The 27914-nt window shown below is 37.0% G+C and overlaps 1 protein-coding gene across 4 annotated transcripts; it reads right to left on the bottom strand.

Moving 5' to 3' along the window:
- Positions 1–6973: 6973 nt before the first annotated feature.
- Positions 6974–11825, bottom strand: LOC149199331 (protein EDS1B-like). Of its 4 annotated transcripts, none has more exons than XM_089402386.1 (5): positions 11685–11825; positions 11412–11477; positions 10977–11301; positions 10018–10794; positions 6974–8106 (listed from the first exon to the last, which is right to left on the bottom strand). In XM_089402386.1, the coding sequence occupies exons 3-5, from the start codon at positions 11295–11297 to the stop codon at positions 7372–7374; spliced, it is 1833 nt and encodes a 610-aa protein (XP_089258512.1). In that variant the 5' UTR covers positions 11298–11301; positions 11412–11477; positions 11685–11825; the 3' UTR covers positions 6974–7371. The 4 variants fall into 4 exon arrangements, with proteins under 4 accessions (XP_089258512.1, XP_089258513.1, XP_089258514.1 ...); XM_089402387.1 differs by having other exon boundaries at positions 11412–11463; positions 11546–11818; XM_089402388.1 differs by having other exon boundaries at positions 11412–11463; positions 11685–11774.
- Positions 11826–27914: the final 16089 nt, after the last annotated feature.

Below are 27914 nucleotides of genomic sequence, written 5' to 3'. Positions count from 1 at the left end.
GGATGTGAGCTTTAAGTTTTGTTCCATTGGAGTAGTAAGAGGATCGCATTCTGTCATGCCAAACTTGTTCAACAGATCTCCAATGTACTTCTTTTGAGAAAGGCATATGGACTTCGAATGTTGAGTTACTTCAATACCAAGATAGTAATGAACATAGCCCAAATTAGTAATTTCAAAACCTTTCATCAATTCCTTCTTTATGGATGCAATGTAGCTTTCATTGTTCCTTGTCATCAAAAGATCATCTACATATACCACAATATATACAACTTTTTTGCCAACCTTCTTGACAAACAAAGTTGCATCATCAAGATCATAATGTTTGAAATTGAGTTTCAGAAGATGCTCAGTTAGTTTTTCATCCCAGGCTCGCGGTGCTTGTTTGAGGCCATGCAAGGATTTCACAAGTTTGCATACTTTATGTTCATGTCCTTTCGCAGAAAATCCTTCAGGCTGGGACATAAAAACATTCTCTTTTATATCTCCATTCAAGAAAGCAGTTTTTACATCCATTTGATAGACTTTCCAACCATTCTGAGCTGCTAGGGAAAAGAGTGTCCGGATGGTAGCCCATTTTGCTGTGGGGGCAAAAGTCTCCTCATAATCGACCCCTTCCTTCTGTGCAAAACCTTTTGCCACAAGCCTAGCTTTGTGCTTGTCAAGTGAGCCATCAACTTTATACTTGTTCTTGTAGACCCACTTGCAGCCAATTGGTTTGGTTCCTAATGGAGGATCAACCAGCTTCCAAGTGCCATTCTTTATCAGGGCATCATACTCCTTTTGCATCGCTTCTTTCCATTCATCATGAGAAGCAACTTCTTTGAAGGAAGTTGGTTCAAAATCTGTAGAAAAATTCAATTCACAATCATAAGAAACATCCATATCAATAGGTGAATCAGAGTCATCTACATCACCTCCATTTTGCTGGTTTGAATTTCTAGTTCATGTCTTTCCAACCTCATCAGGATGAACACTTTCAAGTGTCTTTGTCAGCCACTTTGGGGGACCTTTCTTAGATGGTACAGGCTTCTCCGTTGATTGAGTTGGGTCTGAATCAAGATTGAGTCTCCCAATTCTATCAATCACATCACTTAAAGTATAATCCGTTGTTGGAGTTTCATGTGGGGGCAAGAGTGCTTCAGAAGAAGATTCCACAAGCTGATCTAGTATAGGAATCCCCCCTTAAAGATGTGGAATCTAATTATCAAATTCTTGAAATGATTTTACATTTGCGAATCTATCCAAGCGATCAAGTTTCCGCTCAACAACATTGTCAGTTTTGGATGATTCGAGAAAGATTACATCTCTAGATACAACAAATTTTTTATTGACTTCATCATAGAGATGGTATGCTTTGGAGGTGTTTGAATACCCCAGGAAGATACACTTACGAATTCTTGTACCAAGTTTGTTTCTATGTACCTTTCGTATCAAGGCATAACAGGTGGAACCAAAGACCCTGAGATGCTTTACCGAAGGAATGTGCCCATACCACATTTCATAGGGAGTCTTGTCTCTGAGAGCATTAGATGGACACATATTCTTTATATATATAACACATAAAACTACATCAGCCCAAAACATTATTTTTACATTTTTGAAGAATAGCATGGAGTGTACCATATTTAAGATTGTCCTATTCATTCTTTCAGCGACACCATTCTGTTGGGGATTATAAGGAACAGTTGTTTGATGTTTGATCCCATGTTGGCGAAGATAGTTTTCAAATTCATTTGAAGTGTATTCTTTTCCATTATCAGTGTGAATAGAGCCAATATGAGATGGTGCATCATTTTCAATCCATGTATGAAAGTTCTTGAATGTTTGAAAAACATTAGATTTGTTCTTCAATAAATAAACCCAACACATTCTGGTGTAGTCATCAATAAATGTCATCATATATTTATTTCCATTTGCAGAAGGAATAGGCATTGGACCACATAAATCTGAATGAATGAGTTCAAGTTTTCTATGTGCTCTTGAATGTGAATCATGAAAAGACTATTTTCTATGCTTTCCTAGAATGCAAGCATCACATTGCTTAAGTTTCCTAGGAATTGTAGGCAAACCAGTAACACCATTTTTCTTCAACAAGCGGAGGCTGTCATAGTTCAAATGTCCAAATCTAGCATGCTATAATAAACTTGATGGAAGTGTACCTTCTTCATAATGAGAATTGTATGAGAAATGTTGTGCACAAGCAGAGGTACCCTGCAGCTTGAGAAGCCTTTCTTCTTCTATCCCCCTCATGACAAGTGAGTGGTCAGATGCTTTTCTCACCTCAAGCTTGCCATCAAACATAAGAATATAGTGACCTTGCTAGCAGATGTGGACCAAGGACAACAAGTTTCTCTTTAGCTATGGGAGATATAGAACATGATGTAGAAGAAATTCTGGAAGACCCGGCAATTTAAGCCTGATTGTGCCAAGCCTTGATGGCTTGAGTTTTGATTGGTTTGCAAAGTATACTACTCCATCAACATTGTCAGTAAATTCTTCAAAAAAATCTTTTCTATGAGTCATGTGGCAAGTTTCTTCTGAATCAAGCAACTAATCATTTTTCCAAGAAGCAATTGAAACATTAAATAAGTCTTCATTTACTCCAATATTACATTGTGCCACAACATAATGAGCAGATTCGGGTGCTTTACCTTTGTCTGTGTCATTAGTTTTACCTTTGGGTTGGTTTCTTTGCTGCTCGATTTTTTCCCAAGGTAACTTGCATGTGGAGGCATCATGTGATCCATTTATTTCGCAGCGCATGCAGTGCAAACCTGACTTTTCTCCTTGAGAGTGTCTGCCCCCCCTGCCTCTGAAAAATCTTCCTCTTCCTCTTCAACCACCTCTTTTTCTGAAAGAATCTTGGGCAAGATTCTTTTCTTTATGAGCAAGGCACACAACCTCTTCAGAAGATTCGGGGGCTGTCTTCTTTCCAAAAGCTTTCTCTCTTTCAACAAATTTTTTCACAAGAGAGCCAAAGGTAATATCTTTGAGACTTCCATTTGCTTGCAATGACTCAAGATAATTGGAGTAAGTAGGATAAAGTGCCTTGAGAAAAGCGATAAGAGGAATATCCAATTCAACCTTAGTGGCTTTGATATCATGCATTATATATTTTACTTCGGATGCAAAAGCAAGATGATCATCATTTTGTAATTCAAGAGTGAAGAGTTTAATCATGAGTTAAACAACTTCAACTGTAGAGTGTGAGTCATAGAGTTCTTTCAGCTTTTGTAAGGCTTCGAAAGCATTTGAAAATGGTGAAATATGTCAACCCACCTCTTCACTTACAGATGTTGTAATTAATGCATAGGCTTTGTTGTTCTTATTTTCCCAAATGACGAACTCCTTGTCTGAGGTAGGCTGTTCTGGCCTTTGTCTCCGTCTCCAACACACACTCCTTTCCACAACTCATTGAAAATGAGGGTGTGTTTTACCTTCCGGGACCACTTAGGATAGTTCTCCTTGCCAGTGAGAACTACTCCCACAATAGATATGATTGAATGCATTATAAAATTTAGGTACTGTGGGAAAAAAATACTTCTGCTGCAAAATTTTACTCCTAAAAAAATTTGATTTTGATATATGGAGACAGAGGTATCACTGTACAAAATTGTAATATACTATACACCGTAATCACTGTACAAAATTGTAATATACTATACACCGCAATATCATTCAGTGTAATAGCATTCACCATTCACCGACTCTAATATTCAATGCCATACACATATACAATGTAACAACTCACAGTCACTAAAAATAATCATACCATTTGTGTAGGAGAGGAGGCTCTCACCCATAGGCTCTGGACAACAATAGCATTGGAGCAGCGTATCAATTGAAATAGCGTATCAATTGAATGGCTTAATGGCCACACAGGTTGGTATTAAGTCGTGTTGGGACCCGGTGCCACTGCCTCCAATACAATCTCCAAGGGAGGCCACAACATATCAACTGAGCAACGATGAAATGAAGACCCCTAGCACAAAAGCTTCAGGTGGAAAGCCTAATGCCGCTGAGACTTCTTCGAAGTACGTCGCAACTGACGGTTTTCCCAATTCAGATTTTGATGATCTGCTAGCTCAGACTTTCGAAAGGACGTGCTTCACTAAAGAATATCCGAGTCCCTCTGAAATTCTTGTATCGGAAGAAGGCTTTTGGCACCATTCTTGCAACAAAATCTTCATGCTTGATGCAAAGGCTGCAGAGTCTTTAGGTAAGGAAGAGTTCGCTCATGTACTAGCGCAATGTAATCATGAAATGAACAGTCCTTCTTCTTGCTACGGGGATATGCAGTGATGGCGGTGGGCGTTTTCCTAATGGAAAATTCACAATGCTTACAGAGGCCGTCTAAAGGCAGAAGCGGGAGTGGCTGCAACAGTAGTCTTGATTTCATCGATAAGAAGTGCCCATTTCATCGATAAGCAGCGCACATCGAATGAAACCGTTTCAAAATTAGGAGTCGACTGTATTCTTGGATGGGAGGTAGGGTCAGAGCTGCCAGGCTAGGTAGAATCAGCAGAATAATAGTGAGAGAGATGTCAGTCTGCATAGGCAGAATAGGGAGTTACAAAGCAGAGGGAAGCCAAAAATGGCGCTGGCTCTGATACCATGTCAGACCAGGAGGTAACTCCTCAAAACAATTCATGATATTCATTTAGGTTGGTCTTTATTATATACATGAGGGAGAGATTGTTCATTTCATCTCCCGGTGATTCTTCATCTTTTCTAATATTTATTTACATCAATTACAGTTGTTCACCCAATCCTGATGATTAGGTGTCAACACTATGCTACAATTAATGAAACTGAAAAATTGAAAGAAACAATCGTGAGGGTCCAAGTGGAAGAGGCAGGTGGCCACCAATATCCACCTGGATTAGTGTGTGAAAACATATAAACTCCATTCTTTGTAGATTTGGACACTTGAGCACTTGAGAAGGAGAAGTCCTAGAGTAATTATTAAAATCCCTGGTAATGTTTGTTAAATTTCCATAAGGAAATCTATATCTTCCATTAATCAAATAATGTTACAAATAAATATATGAAGTGTTGTCTCAAGATAGGGAAACTATCTTGGACACACAATCTGTTGGTTGAGAGAATATCTCAACCACACACAAATATAGGAAACAAAATAGGAACATACTCCTCTAGATAGAAAGAATCACAACTGAGACAAGTAGGAATTACATATTCCAACACACCCCCTTAATGAGTACTTGTCTCGATATCAATCTACAAAATCTAGTTGTGGTCAAACATAACAAAAGAATATGTTGATGTCCATATAAAGGAGCAACCATCCACTAGAATGCATGGGTGCTAATTGCTGCAACTGCCAGTCTACTAGGATTCCCTTCGCATACATGGTTTTGTCAACCACTATAACTGCATAAATGTAGCTGTACCTGCAAATCTCCCTCCAATATCATCATCATGGGTTTTAACGGATTACCCATAACCATGGTCTAGGTTTTATCGGATCACCTTCAATCATGCCACCAAGGGATCTCAGCAACCACAACTCAACTCAACCACCAAGGCTCAACACAGCCACCAAGGCTCACCAAAGACCCGACTCAACGATGCCCAGGGTTTTCTCGGCTCATCCTCAACCATGCCAAGGGTTTTGTCGGCTGACCCTAAACCATGCCTACAAGAATCATTGTCTACTTCACTCTTACACGTGGTTTCTAGCTTACCACAAACTGACACTGCAAAATGGTTTCTGGCTAACCACAAACCTGCAATTACAAAGTGGTTTTAAGATTACCATGAACTTGATGGGGATACATATGACTCATCAGGGTTACATTTCACACTCCATCTCATAGAGTTACCAAGTACATACTTTACAAGGACCACTACAAAACATCTTAGACTTTCTTACTAATAAATGTATGTGAAACGATACACCATCATCATGAGTCTACTCCACAAACTCTCACATAAACTAGATTTCCATAAGAAAATCTATATCTTCCATTAATCAAATATTGTTACAAATAAATATATGAAGCGTTGTCTCAAGAGAGGGAAACTATCTTGGACACACAATCTATTGGTTGAGATATTCTCTCAACCACACACAAATATAGGAAACAAAATAAGAACTCCTCTAAATAGAAAGAATAACAACTGAGATAAGTATGAATTACATATTCCAACAATGTTGGGGGCATTATGTCAACAAATGATGGATCAGATGCAAAATATCATGAAAAAATTACAACCCTTTAATTTAAATATAACTAACTTGATTAGAGTATCACATCCACAATGGAAATCCTTATTGAAAATTGGTCATTTGATGGTTTTCATTTAATTTAATATTACTCCCTAAACATAAAAACCAGTCTAGTTATATAAGTTAAATCACTATAAATATCTAAATAATAAACATCAAAACATTTTTCTTTACATAGTAGGAAAATCTATCATATATCTCAAATATTAAAACAGATATTTTATCATATATCTCAAATGGGAAAATTTTAAAAAATTATGAAAATTATTTGAATTATTATTTGATTTAAAATTATTATTATTAATGATAAAAAGCATATATATATATATATATATATATAAACATTTAATAAAATTCTTAACCATGTAGACTTTCCTCTTTATTATTTAGATTTTGAAGTTGTAAATAAGCTTTGTTGCAATACCATGACTTCTCAATATCACATGCTCAAAAAACACAAGTCAATTTATATAACATTTTTTATGTGACATTTGTTTTAGTTAATGATTTTAATTAGAATGGAAAAAGACATAAAAACTTGAAAATAAATTTCAACCTTCTTACCAATAATTAAACCCTCTTTCAAAATAAATATTTATATACACTTAAATATTAAAAAAAAAAATATACACTTCAAAAATAAAAATATATACAGTTAATTATTAATAAAAAAATATAAACTTCAAAAATAAAAATAAAATGTGAACTTCAAAAATAAAGTAATCCAATATTTTCCGTAAAAATACTTTTATTTATATAAATATCAAAAACAGATATAATAAATCCAACCAAATCAGTGCCAATAATACTTATAGAGTCTAGGCCCAATTTACTACAATACTCCAAAACTAAAACAAATGGTAAAGTAGAGGAGGCCCAATCTACTACCATACTACACAACTGAAACAAATAGAAAAGCCCAGCACTCCACACAAAAAACCCAGTACTAAATCAAATGGAAAAGCCCAACAAAATCTACAAGGCTACTCCACAAGTGACCCAAAACTAAATCAAATGAAAAAGAAGCAGAAGCAGAATGGCATAGGGCCACTCCCAATTATTAGTATCGAGATGTACCATTCATCATTCAATCAATTCTTCTGGGCTGTCTGCGGGCTCTAATAAATAATAGAACGGAAGGGAGAGGTTTCTTGCTGCACTGGAGTCATGTTCTGCCACAACCAATTGACCACTTTTTTGAAGGTGGATTCGCCAGTCCAAAGATCTTCCATGCACAAACCATGGGATTCAATCAAAGGCCTCACACGATTCTCCAATTCTGTTCTTTTTTCATCGTTATAAATGCTCTTTTGCATTAAGCATGCAATTTCTTCCACATAAGCCCAAAGACACGAGTCCTGAGTGAGCATCGTGGGTGGTTGCAGTTGCTTATTTTCTTCATTGTCTTCCAACCAATTTTCAAGAGTTTTATAACGACGAGGCCTTCCGTAGAATCCTGAGTCCTCGTTTTTTCCCAGTCTATAATAATTTGCGATGTCCAGTGGCTCAACCAGTAGCCTGTAGTGAGTGCCACGTCTTAGCCACTCTTCACTGCACTGAAAATCATCGGGTAATTCGTCCTTATCAAACATGTTCAGTATGATCTCGTCCCACCAGCCGGCAAGCTCCAGCCTCCTGAGATTTGCGTTGAAGTCTAGATCACGTCGTTGTTTGTTTTTGAAAGCGTCCAAATATCCAGTGCCATTTCTGAAACACGAGCTGCGATAATCTTCAAGTGCTTTTATAGCGATTTCCATCTTTGCTGGATATTCATTCTCCACTTTAGACACGTTCTCCCTCTGCTGTTTCAGAAATTGTTCTGCTGCGTTCAGGGCAAGTCTAGCTTGACAATTCTGCACAGATATTTTTCCCATTTATATGGATATTGGAAATAGATACAATAACACTACTTGTAACCATTCAACAAAATAATAATCATAAAATGATTTCAGACCATTGTTGAATTGAGGCTTCTGTGATCCATATCAAGTTTACGATAGATTTTTCGGCTTAAATCACATGGCATTTATGCGTTTCGAACCAACCAGTGTGGTGCCTATTAAATAAATAACGCAGAACATCCAATGGGTAAATCTCATGACCAGGTCATGACGGGTAAATCTCATGACCAGGTCAGTCATGAGATTTACCCGTTATCTCGCTTTGCCTATTAAATAGATAATAGATAATGCAGAACATCCAACGGGTAAATCTCATGACCGGTAAATCTCATGACCCATGAGATTTACCCGTTGGATGTTCTGCTTTATTTATTTAATATGCAAAGCTAGATCTGTTCACGATGAACCACACTGATTGGTTCGAAACGCGTGGAGAAATGAAATGCCATGTGATTTAAGCCGAAAAATCTATAGTAAACTTGATTTCAGACAAGTTAAGCCCAATGTACACCAATACTTTGTGAAGCTAGCCCAAACTAAATCAAATGGAAACTTAACACAATGTACAACAATATGTTGAAAAGTGACCCAAACTAAATCAAATGAAAAGGGAGCAGAATATGCTACAGAGCCACTCTGGATTCTTAGTATGGAGATCTATAGTTGATTGAAGAAATACGATTACTATTGTTTTATTTTTGAGTTTATCTCGATTGCCAATTTCTTGAATATTTGGTAATTGGATGGACATGGTTGCTTCCATGTTTGTCCGATTGCTAAATATTTGGGGAATCCGCAATTGAGATAAAGATGCCCCTATTTTATATGACAGTCAAATGAGTGCAACAAGGGTTACCCAAATTCCACTTCATTTTAATTTTTCAATTTTAAAATCTTATCGTTTAATAGTAAAAAAAAAGTAATATTTCTATTTTTAGTAAATCATCTTTCATAAATTAATAGTGAATTATCTTAATTTTGAATCTGAATTTATCAAATCATCTTTCATAAATTAAAATTTATAGTGAATCATTTTAATTTTAAGTTTAAATTTTATCAAATAAAAAAAATTATATTCCACACTCATACCATAAATCAATACCATAAAAGTTCAGTACTTACTTTTATTATTTTAATTTAAATCCTCACACACCAGCATCTTTTCCATTCTAAATAAAGTAAAAAATATTATAAATAAAAGTTAAAACATATATATAATAAAAAAAATACAACCGTTTTAGTGAATTCAATTTATCCATTAAAAATTGAATTGGGTTATTAACAAAGCCTAAAGAACTTTAAATACTTGCATGTCAGCCTCTTCTAATGAGCTCAGTTGGAATCAGAACAGTAAGATTATTACTATTTTAAATCATAGCGGTTTAAATCAGGCTTGGAAACTGGAGAGTTACTGTATTAAGTTATTTTGTTTGGCTTGGAAATTGGAGTTATTATTTTAAGTTGTAATGATAACTGTAAATTAATATTATTATTATTAAATCTGGAGAAATCTAGTAGCTGGCTTGACATAACTATTACTAAATTTTTAGGCTTATGATTTGTTTTATTTCTGGGCTATAATTTGTCTTTTTCATGGTAACCAGAGTCACAACAATAAGATTTGAAGGGGATTCGAACCAGAATCTATTGAACTTCAACAATTTCACCTATCTAAAATTACCATTACCAAAGTCTTTTGAATTTCAATAATTTCAAATATCTAAAATTACCATTACCAAGTGAGCTACCCAGACTAGATTATTACTATTTTAAATCATAAGGTTGTTACTATTTTAAATCATAGGGTTGTTACTATTTTATATTGATACTAAAGGGAAAAAAATTGAATGCAACAAGGCTTACCTGAATTCCAAGCCCAAGAGCTTCCATTTCTGTTGCCATTCTTGAGCCGGCGTCTGACAAAGGAAGATCCGAAAGCTCCAACTTCACTGTGTTTTGCAAAGCATTGGGTAAGACATGGTTATAAAGAACGTGCTCCAACATGAAGTGCTCTGAATTAGCATCTAATGTTTGCAGGGCATAATACAGGATGGGCAATACAGCAAAGTGATTTTTCGTCCAAATCCCACCGGTCCTGGACAAGAATACATAATGCCCAAATGGCCTATAGGGACTCAGCTTCACCAGAGGTTTTACAGAAGCTAGCAAGGGGTTGTTAGGACTCATTTTGGCTGCGCTGCTGTAATTTACAACAGCCGAACAATGCTGGATTACAGTGCCGACAAACTCGGCAATGCCCTCTGGGAGGGCTTCTTCCATAGGTGTGTCAGTGGATCCAATAAAGTCACCCGCACTTTTTATTGATCTCTCCAAATACGGCAACATTGCCTTCAAGGACTGACGCACAGACATGCAAGGGGCCAACAAAATTCTAGAGAAGACATCACATCTTAAAACCACATGGCAGAACTGATCCGCCCAACTCTTTCGACGAACTGCTCGTGCTACAACTTCATCGCCAACCAAAGGGAAGCCAAACGTGATGCAGAAAATAGATTTAGGGTTGCCGGGCTGCAGCTGTTTATCCAAGATGCATAGCGTGGCCAAAGAGGCAATAGCCCCTCCCATGGAGTGACCAGTGAACACCACGGTCTTCACCTTTCCATATGCTAGGCGTACCTGCAACAACAATCAAAATTACAAAATGAATCCATGAAAGGCCAATCTTCTCAGGCTGGCATAGATCCACTTAACCCCAAAAGAAAGCTAGGTTTTTGGTTTAAGGTGATCCATGTATTTATGCTTCCGCTAACGCAAATATTGTACGGAATTTCCAATAAAAGAACTGGAAATGGAAGAACCTCTTCTTGAAGAGGAGAATTGTTCCAAATGGGCAAGAATTGAGTGAGAGCACCCTCATGGACTAATGCTGGCTGGTTATTCCCATCTTTCATCCACTCCAGACAGCCAATATCATGAATTTGACATTCTCCGAATTTGGTTGTTGTGGATGTGACGACATGGGGTTCAAGAGAGCCACGGAAAGCAAAGACAACTGTATCGCCCATGTCGGACCTCACATACGAGGGCTCATCACGGCCTTCATTCATGTAAACAATGCAAGATAACCTGCAGGCAGCCAATAGCATGGCGTCCGAGAAAACAGAAACTGATCCAGCCATTATTCTGACATTATATACACACACAATCCAACGAACGACTGGAGCAGTCAGCTAAGGAATCTTGCAATACATTTGTCCAACAATAACAACAAAAGCTGAAGAGTATTATTATACCTCAAATCTGGAAGACCCTGCAATGAACGCTGTGAGATATATATTCCTGCTCCTGCACTTCAATGGCTGTGAGGGAAAGGAGCTAAGTGCTTATTTTATAAGAAAACTAACTATTGAGGGTGTAGAAAACTGACAGAAGCAAATTTGCCGTGTAAAATTTGGGTTCTACAAAACTGAATGCCCAGGAAACTCCACTGCAACACTCAGTCCAGCAAACCAGAGGAGCAGTCAGCTAATTAATGTTGCAATACATTTGTCTGAAGAGTATTATACCTCAACTCTCAAGTGGAAGCCCTGCAACGAACGCAGTGAGATGTATATTCCTCTTCCCGCACTTCAATGGCCCTCAGGGAGAGGAGAATGGGTATTTATAAGAGGACAAAACATTGAGGATATGCAAAAAACTGACAAAAGCAAATTTGCCGTGTCAAATTTGGGTTCTATAGAAGTGAACACCCAGGAAACTCCAGTGCAAGACTCACTAGTCTACCGGATTTCTCCTCATGGGACATTTAAAATTATAAATTCATTAAAGTCATTTGAAAGCATCCTTTTTTTCCTCTAAATTTCCAAAAACCTTTGAACACCCACATTACTTTGTATTAATTAGAACCGTCGCGGAAATGATAGGAGAATCTGAAACCGTTTTATATTTAGATGAGTCACAATGTTGCAGGGATTGCACGCTGTATCCCTTATGCTTCCGTAGCCATATGGTCAGAGATTTTCTTTTTTCCTTTTAAATATAAAAAAATTATGCAAACATTCACATCACTTTATAGGAAAGAATTTCCTGGAAAAAATAAGGATAGTGATTCCAAAAACCTTTGAACACCCACATCATTTCGTAGAACCGTCGCGGAAATGATAAGAGAATCTGAAACCACTTTATATTTAGATGAGTCACAATGTTACAGGGATTGCACGCTGTATCCCTTATGCTTCCCGTGGCCATATGGTCAGAGATTTTCTTTTTTCCTTTTAAATATAAAATATTATGCAAACATTCACATCACTTTATAGGAAAGAATTTCCTGGAAAAAATAAGGATAATGATTTCAAATATTTTAATTTACTAGGAAAAAAGTATCAGTGCAAAGCTGTTAGTATTTGTTATTTGTCTTAGTTATTATTTATGTTATTTTTATCATAATAATAATATATTTTTTTTACAAATAATGTAAATTTTATTTTAATTACACATTTATGAAATATTGCAAAAGGTTTATAAACTAACACTATATATATATATAATATTAAAAAAGGTTGATATTTAAAAACTTATTTTTTCATTTTTTTTAAATTTCATTATTATTTTTCAAAAGTGAACTTTTTAAACTTATAATGTTCTTAATAACCATGTCAAAATTTGTAATTAAAATGATTACTTCACCAAATAATATATTTAAATATAAATTTCATTCCTAAGATCTTACATAGATGATTTTCTTTTCATTAGAAATATTAACTAATTCTAGTCATATTAGTAGTGAATCTGTAGTTTATATCATTCATGACATTTGTGTGATTGTGCTCAATTGTATTGTATCATTATGTCCATTTAATCATTTTATTGTTCTTTGTAAGTTCTTTTTATCAATATATTTTTATCTAATTTTTTCTCACATGTTTAGATGAGAATTGGTGTGAAATTTGTATTTAGCTCTCCAAACCTAATTTTACAATGTCATATTTTGCAACAATTCTATAGCTATCTATTTCATTTAGTTCAACTCCGACCTTTAATTTTTGTTATTTCATCTAAGAACATCCTTATGACCTTTTCGCTCTCATATGTTGGATGATTCATTTCATGGCCAAGCTAATTTTCAACATGTTTAGGGCATATGTTGTATCAAACCTTCTAATTGAATTTAAAGTGTCACTTTTGAAAAATTCATTGCTATGTTAGTAGTTTTTTTGTAAGAAAGCAAAATTTCATTAGATTATCAAAAGTTTACATACAGTACATGCATGGATAAGCATGAGTGGACTATGTTGAAGATGAGTATGTACTAGATACAAAAACCTTCTCGTCCTAAAGCATGCTTGGCAGGGACCATCTGCCCTTAAGTGGGAAACCAGATGGTATCTCTTAGAGTCCTAAGGCTAATTTTTGACATCATATAATCATAGGAAAAATAAGAGTAACAAAAATTAGGTAGCCAACGACAACAAACGACCACAAGAAAAATAGTAAAGTAGCAGAGGCTGAGAATGCCTTTGTTGGAGATTCTTAGCGAGCCTGATCGGGCTAATAGAGATATTGGAATGGGTCATCATAGCCTTTTGGTAACTATGAAGGTCATTCCCACTCAACAAACATTCCATTTGTGTTGGTGTTGGCCTCCTACTGCAATGTTTCTTTCTTTCAAATTGTCTACAATGATAGTCTTGTTGGAAGAAGTTTGCTCCTTCTCCACATGGTTCGAAGAGTCGAGACTACCTGGTTGGTTTTCATTCTTTTTCTAAGACCTTGGATGTTCAAAGCTAGGAGGATTCTTTCCTTGATGGATAGAGTTTACATTATCTAAATTATCTAGTGAATTGGAGAAAGCTAGAGGAGGGGGTGGAGGAGGGAATTGAATTTCAAGAATGCTTGATAGGACCCTCAGGGTTGGCCGATCCTAGACTAGATGGAAATGAATGTTCGTAGTTATGTTTTCCACGACACATAGCACCTCTTTCTAATCCCTCAAATGACGACCAAGCAAGTTCCTAGTTGCCCAGTGATCATTAAAAGTGTTATTGAATGTCTATGCTTCCATGGTTGCAACCAAGCATCTAATATGTTGTGGAAAATCTTCATTCAATTGTTCCACCCCTTGGCCATGTGATGAAGAGTGAGACTTTCGGTCCCTTCTCGCCCTTCTCCCTTGGTGTGTCCATGTTCATGGACCATAGTTTTCAAGTAAAAAGAACTATGCCCTATGTGCCAAGCTCCTCGACCTTTGTTACTATTTAAATGCAATAGAGACCAATCATCTGTGTGCATGAATGAATTTCCATATGAGGTATAACGTCTGAATCCATGTCCCAAGGAAGGTATGAATGTCGATTCCTTGTCTGAACATGACCTCCCCCTTTGCATTGAATGTGATCTACAAGGTTGATAGAGGAGAATCACCACCCAACCCCATCCTTTAATGCTCTATATTGTGTTGGCATGGGAGGAATTATGGGCATCATGATTCGAGAGGGCACCCAGATCCATATCATTACTATATTGGTATTATTAACTGTATTATTTGGAGATTGGGTTCAATTCACTTTCTAAATAAATGGAACTACATGTGTAGAGTCATTTGAAAAATGCAACACTCTCTTCAAGACATGCTTCAACTCACATCTTCATGTAATTTGGATTTAGCAGGTCCACAATAGCATTCCTTTGGATGCATTTTATTCATTTACCATATTTCAATTTTAATGCTCATGTTAATTAGCTAACAAAGGGAGATTGGTGAAATAACACTAGGTTGATTTCATTTATATTGTTAATTCCTTGTGTCATCTATTTGCTATAAAGCCTCACCAAATCATCATACTTTATGTAGAAATCTAAATGCCTAATTAAATGTGCAAAATAATTAATATTATGACCCTTAATATTATCTCTTACTATTAAATTACATTAATATAATATAATAAACCACAATAGTAATATATATAATATGCTAAATACTTTAATATTATTGGCATAAAAAATAATTATTTTAATGAAACTTCAAATCTATTAGCTCTTATCTAATGTAGGTTCAAATATTAAGCTACTCTTGAAATGATATTATAATATTTGAAGTATAATATTTTCATCAAAACCACAAACATAGAAGATATTGAAACTTTATATTGCACTCTTATTTTGAAAATTTATATTGCATTCTTATATTTTTACCTCTATTTGAACAACAATTTCATTGTGATTAGATATCCATGCCTTGAAAACCACTCCAACCATCTATTAGATCTAAGTAGAAATTGTAATAATGAACATACTAACTAGTCTTGGCATTTGTCCTAATCCTAGGCCAAACACTAAAATTCCTAAAAATTCCTGATGATTAGAAGGAAATTAAAATTATTGAAGTTATATATTAGATAGTCGAGGAAGTATTAGTATTGAGGTTTGGAGCATTATTTAGAAATGAAAATGTCATAATTCATGAAGATTATCGTGCATTGAAGCATTAAACCACGGGAAATTGTATAGTTAACTATGAAAAAGACTTAGTTTATGGGAATTTCAACAATTATTTATGAATGGAATTATTCATTAAATTCTCCATATCCTAAGGCTTCATCCTGGAAAACCTAGAATCAACCTTTCCTTAAGATTAATTAAATTCATTATCTACCAAATGTTACCATTACTTTCATTTAGGAAAAAAACCATTCCTTACATTTTTGTTGACTTCCCCTCCACTCACACCATCTGCAATTCTTGTTGCCATTGTCAACGTTGTAGGAGAGAGTGGAGCTCCCTCCTTGGCAGGCCTAGCCATCGCTTTTCTAATCTAGTTAACTACATAGCACATATACGGCCATGTGTTCACCAAGTACATGAGTGAACCCAAAAGCTTCTTGTAAATAGTAGTTTCCATTGCTTCCCCTGAAGTAACACCCTCCTTCCTCCAATTACCTGCTATAGGAGTCTCCACGTGGAATCTCCTGTGTATCTCATTGGAATACTTTCCCTGAGACACAAACAACTCCCCATCTCCCTACCATACCTCCATGCCAAGAAAGTAATGCATGAACCCCATGTCCTTCATCTCAACTTAATCAACTGATCATCACCTGTCAGTGTGAGGTCATCAACATAAAGTACAATGATCAACATTTTACGTTCCACCACTATGTGGTACAAATTTGCATCCGCTTCACTCTTCGTGAAGCCCAACCTGGTGAAGTAGTTATCTATCCTGGTGTACCAAGAATGGGGTGCTTGGTTCATCCCATACAACACCCTCTTGAGCTAGCACACATGTGAATCATGGTCGAGGGACTGAAAACCTTCAGGCTACTCTATGTACACCTCTTCCTCAATTATGCCATTAAGGAAGGTTTTATTCACATCCATCTGATGTATCTTCCAACCCATCTGCACTGATAGTGCCAATATAGATCTGATTGACGAATACCTTGCAACAAGAGCAAAGGTCTCATCATAGTCAATCCGCTCTATCTGTGAAAATCCACGGGCCACAAATATAACCTTATGCTTCTCCATACGACCATCTGTGGCTTGCTTTACATTGTAAATCCAACGAGAGCTCACCACTGACTTGTCCTTCAGTCTCAAGACCACATCCTAAACATTGTTATGAACTATGGATTCATACTCCTCCACCATGGCATCAACCCAAGCAGGCTACTACACTACTTCCTTAAACGAAGATGGCTTTGTCACAACACATTCACCCATAAGAGTCGTGTATCTAGTGTACCTCTCAAGTGACCTCCTCTACCTACGCTGAGAAGTGGGTGCTCCCACATTATTTTGTGCATCATCCAACAATCTCTCAGCCTCTCTCATGCTATTTCTTTCGTCTCTAGAAGACTCTACCTTAGTGGATGTCTCCACTCCTAGATCCTCTACATGTGGTTACTACACATCAATATGAGGCTCCTAAACATTAGGATCTAAAATCTCCTCATCCACATGTAGCTCAAGCTCCCTCTCAAGAGAACCTCACATGGCCTTGTCCTCATCGAATCTGACATCCCTACGAACCACTGTCATCCTGTTGGTTGGAAAGTACACCTGATAGTTGTGAGGTGTATCAGTGTACCCCACAAATATCCCCAACTATGTTGTAGGCTCAACCTTCTTCCGGCATCTTTCGTCACATGGAAATATACCAATGACCCAAAAATCCTAAAGTGACCAACATCTGGCCTCTTATCGAAATAATCCTCCTCTGGTGTCTTCATCTCAAGTATTCGATGTGGGCTATAATTCCGAACATAAACCATTGTATTGCATGCCTCAACCCACACGTGTAGTGGAAGGCCTTGATCATGCAACATCACCCTTGTTGCCCCTACTATGCTTTTGTTCTTCCTCTTAGTCACCCTATTCTATTGAGGGTTATTAGGTTCCATCAACTCCCGTTTAATCCCTTCTACTGCACAGACACTGTTAAACTCATTTGAGACATACTTACCACCATTATCACTCCATAGATATTTAACCTTATTTCTCGACTCTTTCTCCACCAATGATTTAAACTAACAAAACTTTGTGAAAGTTTGATCCTTTTTCTACATGAAAAATATCCAACATTTACGAAAATAGTCATCAACAAATATAATGTAATACTTATGTTTAGCCATGGATTTTTTTGAGAATGGTCCAAACACATCTGAATGGACTTTCTCTAGAATAACCTCTACTCGATTGTCTCTTTTGTGAACAGAATACTTGGTGTATTTTCCCAAAGTACACTCCTTGCATTTATCAACTTGCTCAAGTGTACCTTTGGGAAGACTCGTAGAGATTTGTTGCAATATCTTCAAAGCCCCATGATGCAAATGGACCAATCAACTATACCATAAATCACGAATGAATCGGCTCTACACCCTTTCTTCTTTTGTGCTCAAATTTGGGTTTTAACCCCTTACGGAAATTACCTGCATACGAATTCTAAAACACAGGAAATAAACAATGTGAGATAATAACACATAAAACACATATACAAAAAGATTTTCCCCTGGATCCCAAAACTAGGACTACGAGCTTGATTTTTCATTATGTTCCTTTCAATGTTACAATACATATTTATACATGTCGAAGCATACAATACCATGGACCGAAAACCATCGCGTCCAAAACCATGTGTGAAAACCATGCACAAAACCATAGGTAGGTCCACCCAACCTAATATAGGGTCCAACAAAAAATTTCCCTGGGGTGCTGCCCCAGACCCTGTAGAGGGGGGCTACCCACTGCGTAATCGATGCAATGAAGGGGGGGCTATTCCCCCACTCTAACCCCCCGTAAACCATGTAGGTTAGTTGTGGAAAGAATATATCACAACCCAACATTCTCCCACTTGTTTTGGGCCACAAGAGAGCTTAATCATTTATCCAGCCCTGCAATGCCCATTGTTTCTCTACACCAATAGAACTTCTCAAAGCTCATAGATTTTGTCAATGCATCTGCAGTATTCTTCAAACTATCCACCTTTACCAGCAACACCTTTTTGTCTTCTATCATATCCCTCACAAAGTGATACTGAACATCAATGTGCTTTGTCTTTGAATGGTAAGCAGGGTTCTTTGCCAAGAAAATTGCACTTTGGTTGTCAAAGTCTATCCTTATAGCTCCCTGTACTAACCCCATAATTGAGCACAATCTCTGCAACTAAAATGCTTCCTTTCTTGCAAGAGTGGCTACCATGTATTCTGCCTCTATAGTTGATAGTGCCACTACAGATTGTTTCTTAGTCATCCAACTGACTGCACCTCCAAATAGGCTAAACACATACACATTTGTAGATCTTCTTTGATCCAGATCTCCAGCCCAGTCTACATCAACAAAGCCACGAATATCCAACACTCTATCTAATCCTGATCTTCCTTGGTAGCGCAAACCATAAGCACTAGTGCCACACAAATACCTGAAAACCCGCTTCACTATTGTCCAGTGATCGTTCCCTGGTTTTGACTAAACCTACTCAATACTCCCACTGCATGTGCAATGTCTACTCTAGTAGAGACCATTGCATACATTAGGCTACCAACTACACTTGCATATGGAACACAAGACATGTCCTCTTCCTCTTCTTGTGTCTTGGGACACTATCAAGCAAATAGCTTTATACCTATAGGAATGGGAACCTTCACCGGTTTACTATCCTGCATATTAAACCTCTGCAGTATTGTCTCAACATACTTCCTCTAGTTAAACCTAAGCTTCCTCTTTGCCCGGTCTCTTTTAATTTCCATGCACAAAATGTAGTTTGCAGCACCAAGATCTTTCATGTTGAATTTGGAGGACAATTGGGTCTTCAAATCTTGGATAATTTCTTTGTCATTTCTAACCAGCAACATATCATCCACATACAAGACTAGATAAATAACACGGTCACTAATTAATTTAAAATACACACAGTGATCTACTTTGCTTCTGGTGAAGCCAAGGCCCCGTATAAATGTATAAAATTTCTGATACCACATCCTTGGTGACTGTTTTAACCCATACAGAAACTTATTTAACTTGCATACCAGTTCTTTCTTACCCTTCACCACAAAGCCTTTAGGTTTCTTCATGTATATCTCCTCTTCTAGATCCCTGTGAAGAAATGATGTCTTCACATTCAACTGTTCTACCTCAAAATCAAAAGCAATAGCAACAGATAAAAGTAATCTAATAGAAGCTACCTTGGCAACAGGAGAAAAAATATCACCAAAATCAATTCCCGACACCTGGGAATAACCTTTTTCTACTAACCGAGTTTTGTATTTCTCCACCTTTCTTCTACATTTTTCTTCTTCTTGAACACCCATTTGTTGCCAATGGGTTTCCTTCCAGCCAGTAACTCCACCAGATCCCAAGCCTCATTTTTGTGCAAAGATGCAATTTCATCAACCATGGCCTCTTTCTAGAGTTTTCCATTGTCATAATCTACTAATTCCTTCACAGTTATGGGATCATCATCAGTAATAGATAAAGAAAATTTTGAACAGAAAGCAGATGGACTATACCTTTCTGGCTTCCTTCTTTCTCGAACTGATTTTCTCACACCCGAAGTTTGTGGCTCTTCATATTTTGATTCCTCTTCTGCTGTAGAGTCTGATTCTTCCTCCTTAAGTTCAAACTCTATCTTCTCAGGTTCCTTTGGTTGGACTCCATGTTTAATAACATCTTTCTCCTCTCTAAACACTACATCTCAGTTGTACACAACCTTCCTTGTTATTGGGTTCTAAAGCTTATAACCCTTTAAACCATCCTTATACCTAATAAAGACGCACTTTCAGATTTACTATCCAACTTGGTTCTTTTCTCCTTTGGAAAATGTACATATGCATCAAATCCAAATACCTTCAGATGTGAAAGAGATGGTTTATTGCGAGTCCATACCTCTTATGGAATCTTATCCTCCAACGCTGATGAAAGTGATCTATTGACCAGGTAACATGTTGTCTCCATCGCCTCTGCCTAGAATTCCTGTCCTAACCCGGCACCACTGAGCATGCTTCTTGCCATTTCCATCAATGTCTTGTTCATTCTTTCTACAATTACATTTTGCCTAGGTGTATATGGAGTAGTCTTCTGCCGTGATATACCACACTTCTTACAGAATTCTTCAAATTCCTTACTACAAAACTCTCCAGCATTATCTATTTTCAGCACCTTTATCTTCTTATTTGTTTGATTTTCCACTAGAGCCTTAAATTCTTTAATCCTGTTGAAGACCTTAGATTTATTCTTAAGGAAATATATCCATGTATTCCTTGAGAAGTCATCTATAAATGATACATAGTACACAGACTTACCCAGTGATGGAACCTTCATAGGTCCAAACACATCACTGTGCACAAGCTCTAATATATGTTTAGCCCTCTTACCACCAGAGGGGAAACTCACCCAATTCTGCTTCCCATATACACAATTTTTCACATAAATCAAAATCCAGAGAGAAATTACTCATACCTTCTACCATACCTTTACCATGAAGTATTCAAAGGCCTTCTCTCCAATATGTCCAAGCCTTTGATGCCACAACATCGTCTTCTCTCCAGAGACCACTAGATTTTCTGCTCCACTTTTAGGAACCACATAACTGTTGCACCCATCAATAACAGTGCTACCTTGCAGCTTTTATAGGGTTCCAATCCAAACACCCCACATCAATACCAGTGCTCCCTGAACCATCTTGCAAGTATCTTTCTCAAACACTATTTTTACACCTGCATCATCCAACTTGCTTACAAAAATTAGATTTTTGGCAAATGCAGCAATACGTAGAACACCCGGAAGTGTTCTAACCCTTCCACCGTGCAACTTAAACTTTAATTTTCCACAACCAATGATTCTAACCTTCCTATCATCCCCTAATAAGACATCAACACCGTCATATTTCTCATACTCGCAGAACCACTCTTTATGGAGAGTGAAGTGAAAGGATGCACCTGAGTCAATCAACGATGCCTCATCATCTACATTTGTACTTGAAGAAGCCAAGTACACATCCCCACCTTCATTTGAGGTGGTTTTCGCATCTGTAGAAGGAGCATCATCAAATCCCTTTACTTTGTCAGGAGCTTTAGATTTACAATCCCTATTGTATTGCCCTTCCTTTTCACATTTCTAGCAAACCACCTTTACGGGTTTTCCTAGAGATTTAGATCTCCCTCTAGATTCAGATCTCCCACTCGATGACTTATTTTTGTTTTTGTTCTAGGAATGTCCTCGTACAGACAGGGCATCACCATTCTTGCTCTCCATACTTTTCCGTCTCATCTCCTCCGTTAGCAAGGATGCTACTATTTCATCAAACTACAAGGTAGTTGCATTGCTACCTATTACAATAATTAGACTATCCCACGAATCTGGTAGAGAACACAACAAACTGATGCACTTATCTTCATCTAAAATTTTAGTATCAACAGATAATAACTGACTTACCACAGTATTAAATTCATTTAGATGCTCTGTCACCGAGTCTCCATCTTTCATCCACAGGTTATATAGATTTTTTTGTAGGAATAGTTTATTCACTAGAGACTTAGATTGGTACAATGTCCCTAACTTGTGCCACAAATCCTTCATCACAGCTTCCCCTGATACATTCAACAATACTAAAGTTGAGACACACAATCATATTGTGCTCTTTACATTTTGATCCAACTTCTTCCATTCTTGATTGGACACTCCTGTTGGTTTAGTACCTAGATCTGCCACGATCCACTGATCTTTATCCACCAACAGATCCTCCATCTTGAGTTTCCATAACTCAAAACTCTGACCACTAAACTTCTTGATCTCTATCTTTCCACTGCTCGCTATCTTCTTTCACCACCAAAATCGATACTGTAGATCTCCCACTGAACAAGGTCTACCACAAGCCCGAGAAAAACCCCTCAGCAACACAGGCGTCCCCTTGAAGCCAAAACAGCTTTGACACCAAATGTAGGTTTTAACCCCATACAGAAATTACCTGCATACGAATTCTTAAGCACAAAAAATAAACAATGCGAGAGAATGACACATAAAACACATATACACAGAGATTTTCCCCTGGATCCCAAAATCGAGACTACCAACTTGATTTTTCATTATGTTCCTTTCAATGTTACAATACATATTTATACATGCCAAAGCATCCAATACCATTGACCAAAAACCATCGCGTCCAAAACCATGTGCGCAAACCATACACAAAACCATAGGTACGTCTGTGCAACCTAATATAGGGTCCAATTTTTTTTTTGATTGGGGCGTTGCCCCAAACCTCGTAGAGGGGCCTAACTCGCCCCCCTGTGATCCCCCCGCTGTGCAATCGGTGCAACGAAGGGGGGGCTCTCCCCCATCTAACCCCCCGTAAACTACATAGGCTAGTCGTGGAAAGAATGTAACACAACCCAACATCTAAGAAACACACTCCTCTACCTCCAACTTATAAAGATTATTCTCCCAAGTCCCTATCTTCTTTACCTGACCCATGACTATGTGTCGAAGGAACGTCTTTCCTTTCGAAAAGATCACATCATAGCCTTCATCGTCAAGCATGGAAACATATACCAAGTTCTTATTCAGCCTAGGTACATACCTAACGCTCTTCACGGTGAGTGGAGCCCCATGCTCCCTCTGAAAAGTAATTGTGCCCAATCTAGTAACACTATACTTTCTGTCATCACCCATCTTGATATGCATCTAAAAATATTTCTCCTCTAGGTCACTGAATAACTCTTTGTAGCTAGTAATGTTGAAGTACGCTCCACTCTCCAAGTACCATACACTTCCCATCATTGATGAAACCATGCATTCAAAGAGGGAAAATTAAAATTTGAATTGAGAGGCCAAATCCTCACCCGCCGCTCCTTCTGTGGACTTCGTCTTAGACTTCTTGACTGGACAATTTGTAGCAAAATGTCCCAGCTCATGACAATGAAAGAACTTAAATTCCATCATATCTTTCTTCTTACCTCCATGATAAGAATTCACTTTTGAATATGAATCTTTCCCTTTCCCCTTCTTCGCCTTAATCGCTAAGCCATAGTTCTCTTCATCATTAGTTTTTGATGAAGAGCCATACCTAGTGTTCCTGCCACATCAAATCCAACCGTAGTCATTCCCAATCCAGAACCTTCTCCCAAACATTGACAAAGTCCTGATAACTATGCCAACTCTTTGGGAGTCTTAGAAGATCAAGACTCATCATATCATCCTCGCCAACCGTGATTCCAACATTTCCAAGTTCATCATGAAATTGAGTGAACTTGGTCAAGTATTTTGGAATAGTCTCACATTTATCTATTTTAATTTTTCGAAGTTTGTCCTTCAGTGCCAATTTCCTTTGTTTATTGTTGTTCTGATACAATTTCATCAAGGTTTTCCACATAGCATACATAGTTTCCTTGCCATGGAGACTCGAGATAATGTGGTCTTGATCTCCCTCAAGGATTATCCACCTCACCTTCACCACACACTTCTTCCATTCAGCCAGATTATGTGCATATGATGTTGCTGGATCAGGAATTTCTTGATCAATGAATTCCTTCAATCCATTATCCTCTAGCACAACCTCCATTCCATCCCTCCAGGCTATAAAATTCAAGCTGCCTTCCAAGGCATACTCAAGCCACAAACTGTAGAAGGCCATCTCCTGATCCTAAAGTATGTATTGAAAATTTGAATTTCACCTATAACCCAAAACTAAAAAATTTGAAATCTCCTCTAGTATGTTGTTCTCAGTTCCAATACCATGTAGAACAATCCTATAGATTCACAAGCTCATGCAATGTGCTAAAGCACAGGACAAGAATCTACTTCTACTTTCAACCAGCGGAAGCCAATAGATCAATGAAAACAATATGAACAAGAAGAAGATAAATCAATGGCACATAACACAAGATGTATCTGGGGAAATCCACTTCTCAAAACCCTGCTATTTATATTGCATATATAATAAATATGAGTGAAGATACAAATATTTTTCTGACTATAACAATTCTGCACAAGTATACTCAACTATCTTAGCTCACAAGCTAGCATTTGGCCAAGACTTAGCCAATTTTGCAGCTCTCCAAACCCCTAATCTCTTGCATAATTCCTAGGATGAATAGCTTGTATTTAAAGGGAATTCATGATTCTAAAATTGCACAATCCAAACATAGGATCAATCTTTGATTCATGCATGGTATTTACAATCCAGTAAATAATACAGATGATAGTATATTGTCCCTGCATTCTAGTCTCAACTAGGTCTTTCTCAAAACTGACATGCATGAGTTACTGATCAGGGAATCTTCAGTTAACTAGAGTGACACTTGTGGATGCACTAGTGCACCAACAGATTTTTAACTCTCTATTAGTTCCTCAAGTAGTTTGTAACTAATTTAACTGAACTTAACTCATTAAACTGAGTGATCTAATTTCCATTTCAATTTAAACTCATACTAGACCCATAAATCTTAGGGAGAACATATACATGACTAGAAAAGGACTTCCAACTTTAAATTCCTAAGTTAATTAAGTTAATTAAACTTAATTAACTATTTACAAGTTGCTATGGAAATAAAATTTGATTTTAATTCTCAGTTTAATTCAAGGACAAATTAAACTGGAATTTCTTGCTGCCATTTCTCAACACTCCTATCCCTTTCCAAGCATATAAATAGAACCATCTCCCATTGAGATGGCTAGTTAGAAAATATAAAGAAATCTTGGTGAAACTTTATAGGAATACCAACCTTTTTACCACAATAATTTTGAAGGCAAGGCATTGGAATGAAGGAACAAACTGGAAGGGGACCTACAACATCAAGGCTCAGGTTGTAACCACTTCTTTCATGATTAATACAATAATACATTTCTTTCCCATAAACATTTTCTACATTTGATGGTTTTTATTACATATCTCCTTGATCATATGTATAGGTATTTTTCAAATCATATTTGTATATTGGTGCTTTGATCTCTTGTTTTTTTGTGCTATCTATAGGTTTCTTCTTCTTGAGGAATATAGACAATGCTAGGAGCTAAACATTACAAGAAACTAGCGAGGAAAAATGTCGATTAACAAGGTATGAAACACTCATCTCATTGTTTCTCATCTATTATTTGTTAATTAAAGACTCAGGGAAAGTTTTATATTCTTGTCTTTTTTTTTCTAGGTATGGGTGCTAGACCTAGGGATATCACTCTTGTCCATAAGATGGATTTGTGTGCCAATAAAATTGGTGAATCCATTGGGCAATGATCGTCAAATTTGTTTGTTAGTTAGATCATCAAATCTCTTCTTTAGTCCTTTTTTCTTAAGTCTTATTGCTTTTTGAGTTGCTGGTGAGACATATTTGACTCTCAAACCTCAGATATTTTTAGATCTTGGAAATGTTTTTTATTTTTCTTGTTTTTTTCCATACTTTGCACTTTTCTTTTAGAACCAATGCAACTCTATTACACTTGGGCAATTTTAGACCTGTAATAATGTGTAACCATCACATTGTAATATGCTTGCAACCTACAACATTGTTAGAAAAGTAAAAGAAATCCTAAGGATTTTCTCGAATTCATCTTGGATTATTTGTGATATTGTTTTTGAGTTGATTTAATGTTATCATACAAGGATAAACATTCCAAATTAGGCTTATTTTGTGTGTTTTTGTAACACCTCACCTCAAATTTACCCACTTTTGTAGGCTCTCTAGGGTAAACATGAGATGAGTCTCACTATGATATGACCTGACCTCTAAGTTCCAGTTATGTATGGGGGGCCAAAAACTCGAAAGCAAACTGACATCACTCAGAGACTATCGATCATTGAGGAGCTAGAAAATCACTCCAGCTGATCAATCATTGTGCTAGAAATCTTTCTCACCAACTAGACTCCCCAATTGCATCTAACACAACATCCATGTTGTTGGAAGGAAATAACCAAACCCATAAGCATGTTTCCATGTAGTTATGACCCTAGATCCCATGTTTTGTGAAATCGGTTACGATATCTGTGCCACTTTTTCAGGGCTAGCCTTTAGGCCACTACTTAGAAGTATCAAGAACTTTCTAGAAAAATGATAATGATGATGAAAGGTATAAACAATCCATAGTTGAGCAAGAACTTGACTAGAACATGCCTAGTACATGATATGAATTCCATCAAACATATGGTAAACAAAGAAGTTATAGGTCATGAATGCATATATGATCATAAACTTCTAATCTTCATCCGATAATCACCAAGAAGGCTCTATGCCCTCCCAAAATAGCTACAATAACACTTGTTAGCCCATGAATTCATCAACCATCCACTAACTTATCAAATCATGAACAAGAGCTATAGTGAGAACACATCATATAACCAGAATAGTAACCATGAAAAATCAGCCATAAGATCACCATAATAATCACAACAAGTGCTTATAGATCACAATAGGATAATAACTTATATTAACATATGAAAATGCCAACCAAGTTGGAGACTTCCATGTACCACCTAACCATAGATTGGGTTGAACCAAATATCTCTTTCAACCAATCACCCCCGCACCATATTTCAAGCATGAATGTGGAATCATATGGGTTAAACCAAAATATAACCAATCTAGGTATTCTAGAGGCCAAACCACCTCAACCCTCAACCACAGTGATTTCACCTAACCGGTCAAGAAATCACTAACATCAACCAGATTTGTCTCTTCCCGAGTTGTCCAGGGCTCTAGGAATTCTATATAAACCCATATTCATAGAGAACCCAAGCTATTACATGGCTCCAAAGAACTACCATCTCATCCCAAAACCCTTTAGGGAATCCAAGTTATTCTAGGGCCCAAAGATGCTATACCAACCCACAACCATAGCGAACCAAAGAACTAATCATAAAATACAAAAGGAGAACTCACTACATCATGGATATCCAAAAAATGGCAAGGAAGGGCTGAATCACTGTCAATTCAAGAAAATCACCATGCTAATGACAACACATAACCAAGGAACCACATGCATGTATCATGCATCCAAAAAACACCAAGGAAATCACACATGTATCCTATTACTTGTAAAGTATTCCTGTTGTAGTTGTTGATCCAACCTTCTCTTCTGATACCCATGAGTTCCTTTCTTATCCTTTGTTTTCCTTCTCCAATAAATGAGTGCTAGAATGCTCCAAAAATGCTCTAAGTGTGTAAGAGTGTATGAGAGAATGAACAAGAGCTTAATTCAAAATTGTCAAAAAGATACCAACTATTTATCATGTGCCTTTTTATCATTAAGGTCTCATTTTTCTTCATTTTCCTTCAATTTTACTTTCCATGCATATTTTTGTCTCTTCACCC

The sequence above is a fragment of the Pinus tabuliformis genome, chromosome 2_1, assembly GCF_031772625.1.
Source record: "Pinus tabuliformis cultivar Carrire ecotype Pingquan chromosome 2_1, CPIR1, whole genome shotgun sequence".
Taxonomy (NCBI): Eukaryota; Viridiplantae; Streptophyta; class Pinopsida; order Pinales; family Pinaceae; genus Pinus; species Pinus tabuliformis.
This window is presented reverse-complemented; position numbering and strand designations above follow the sequence as displayed.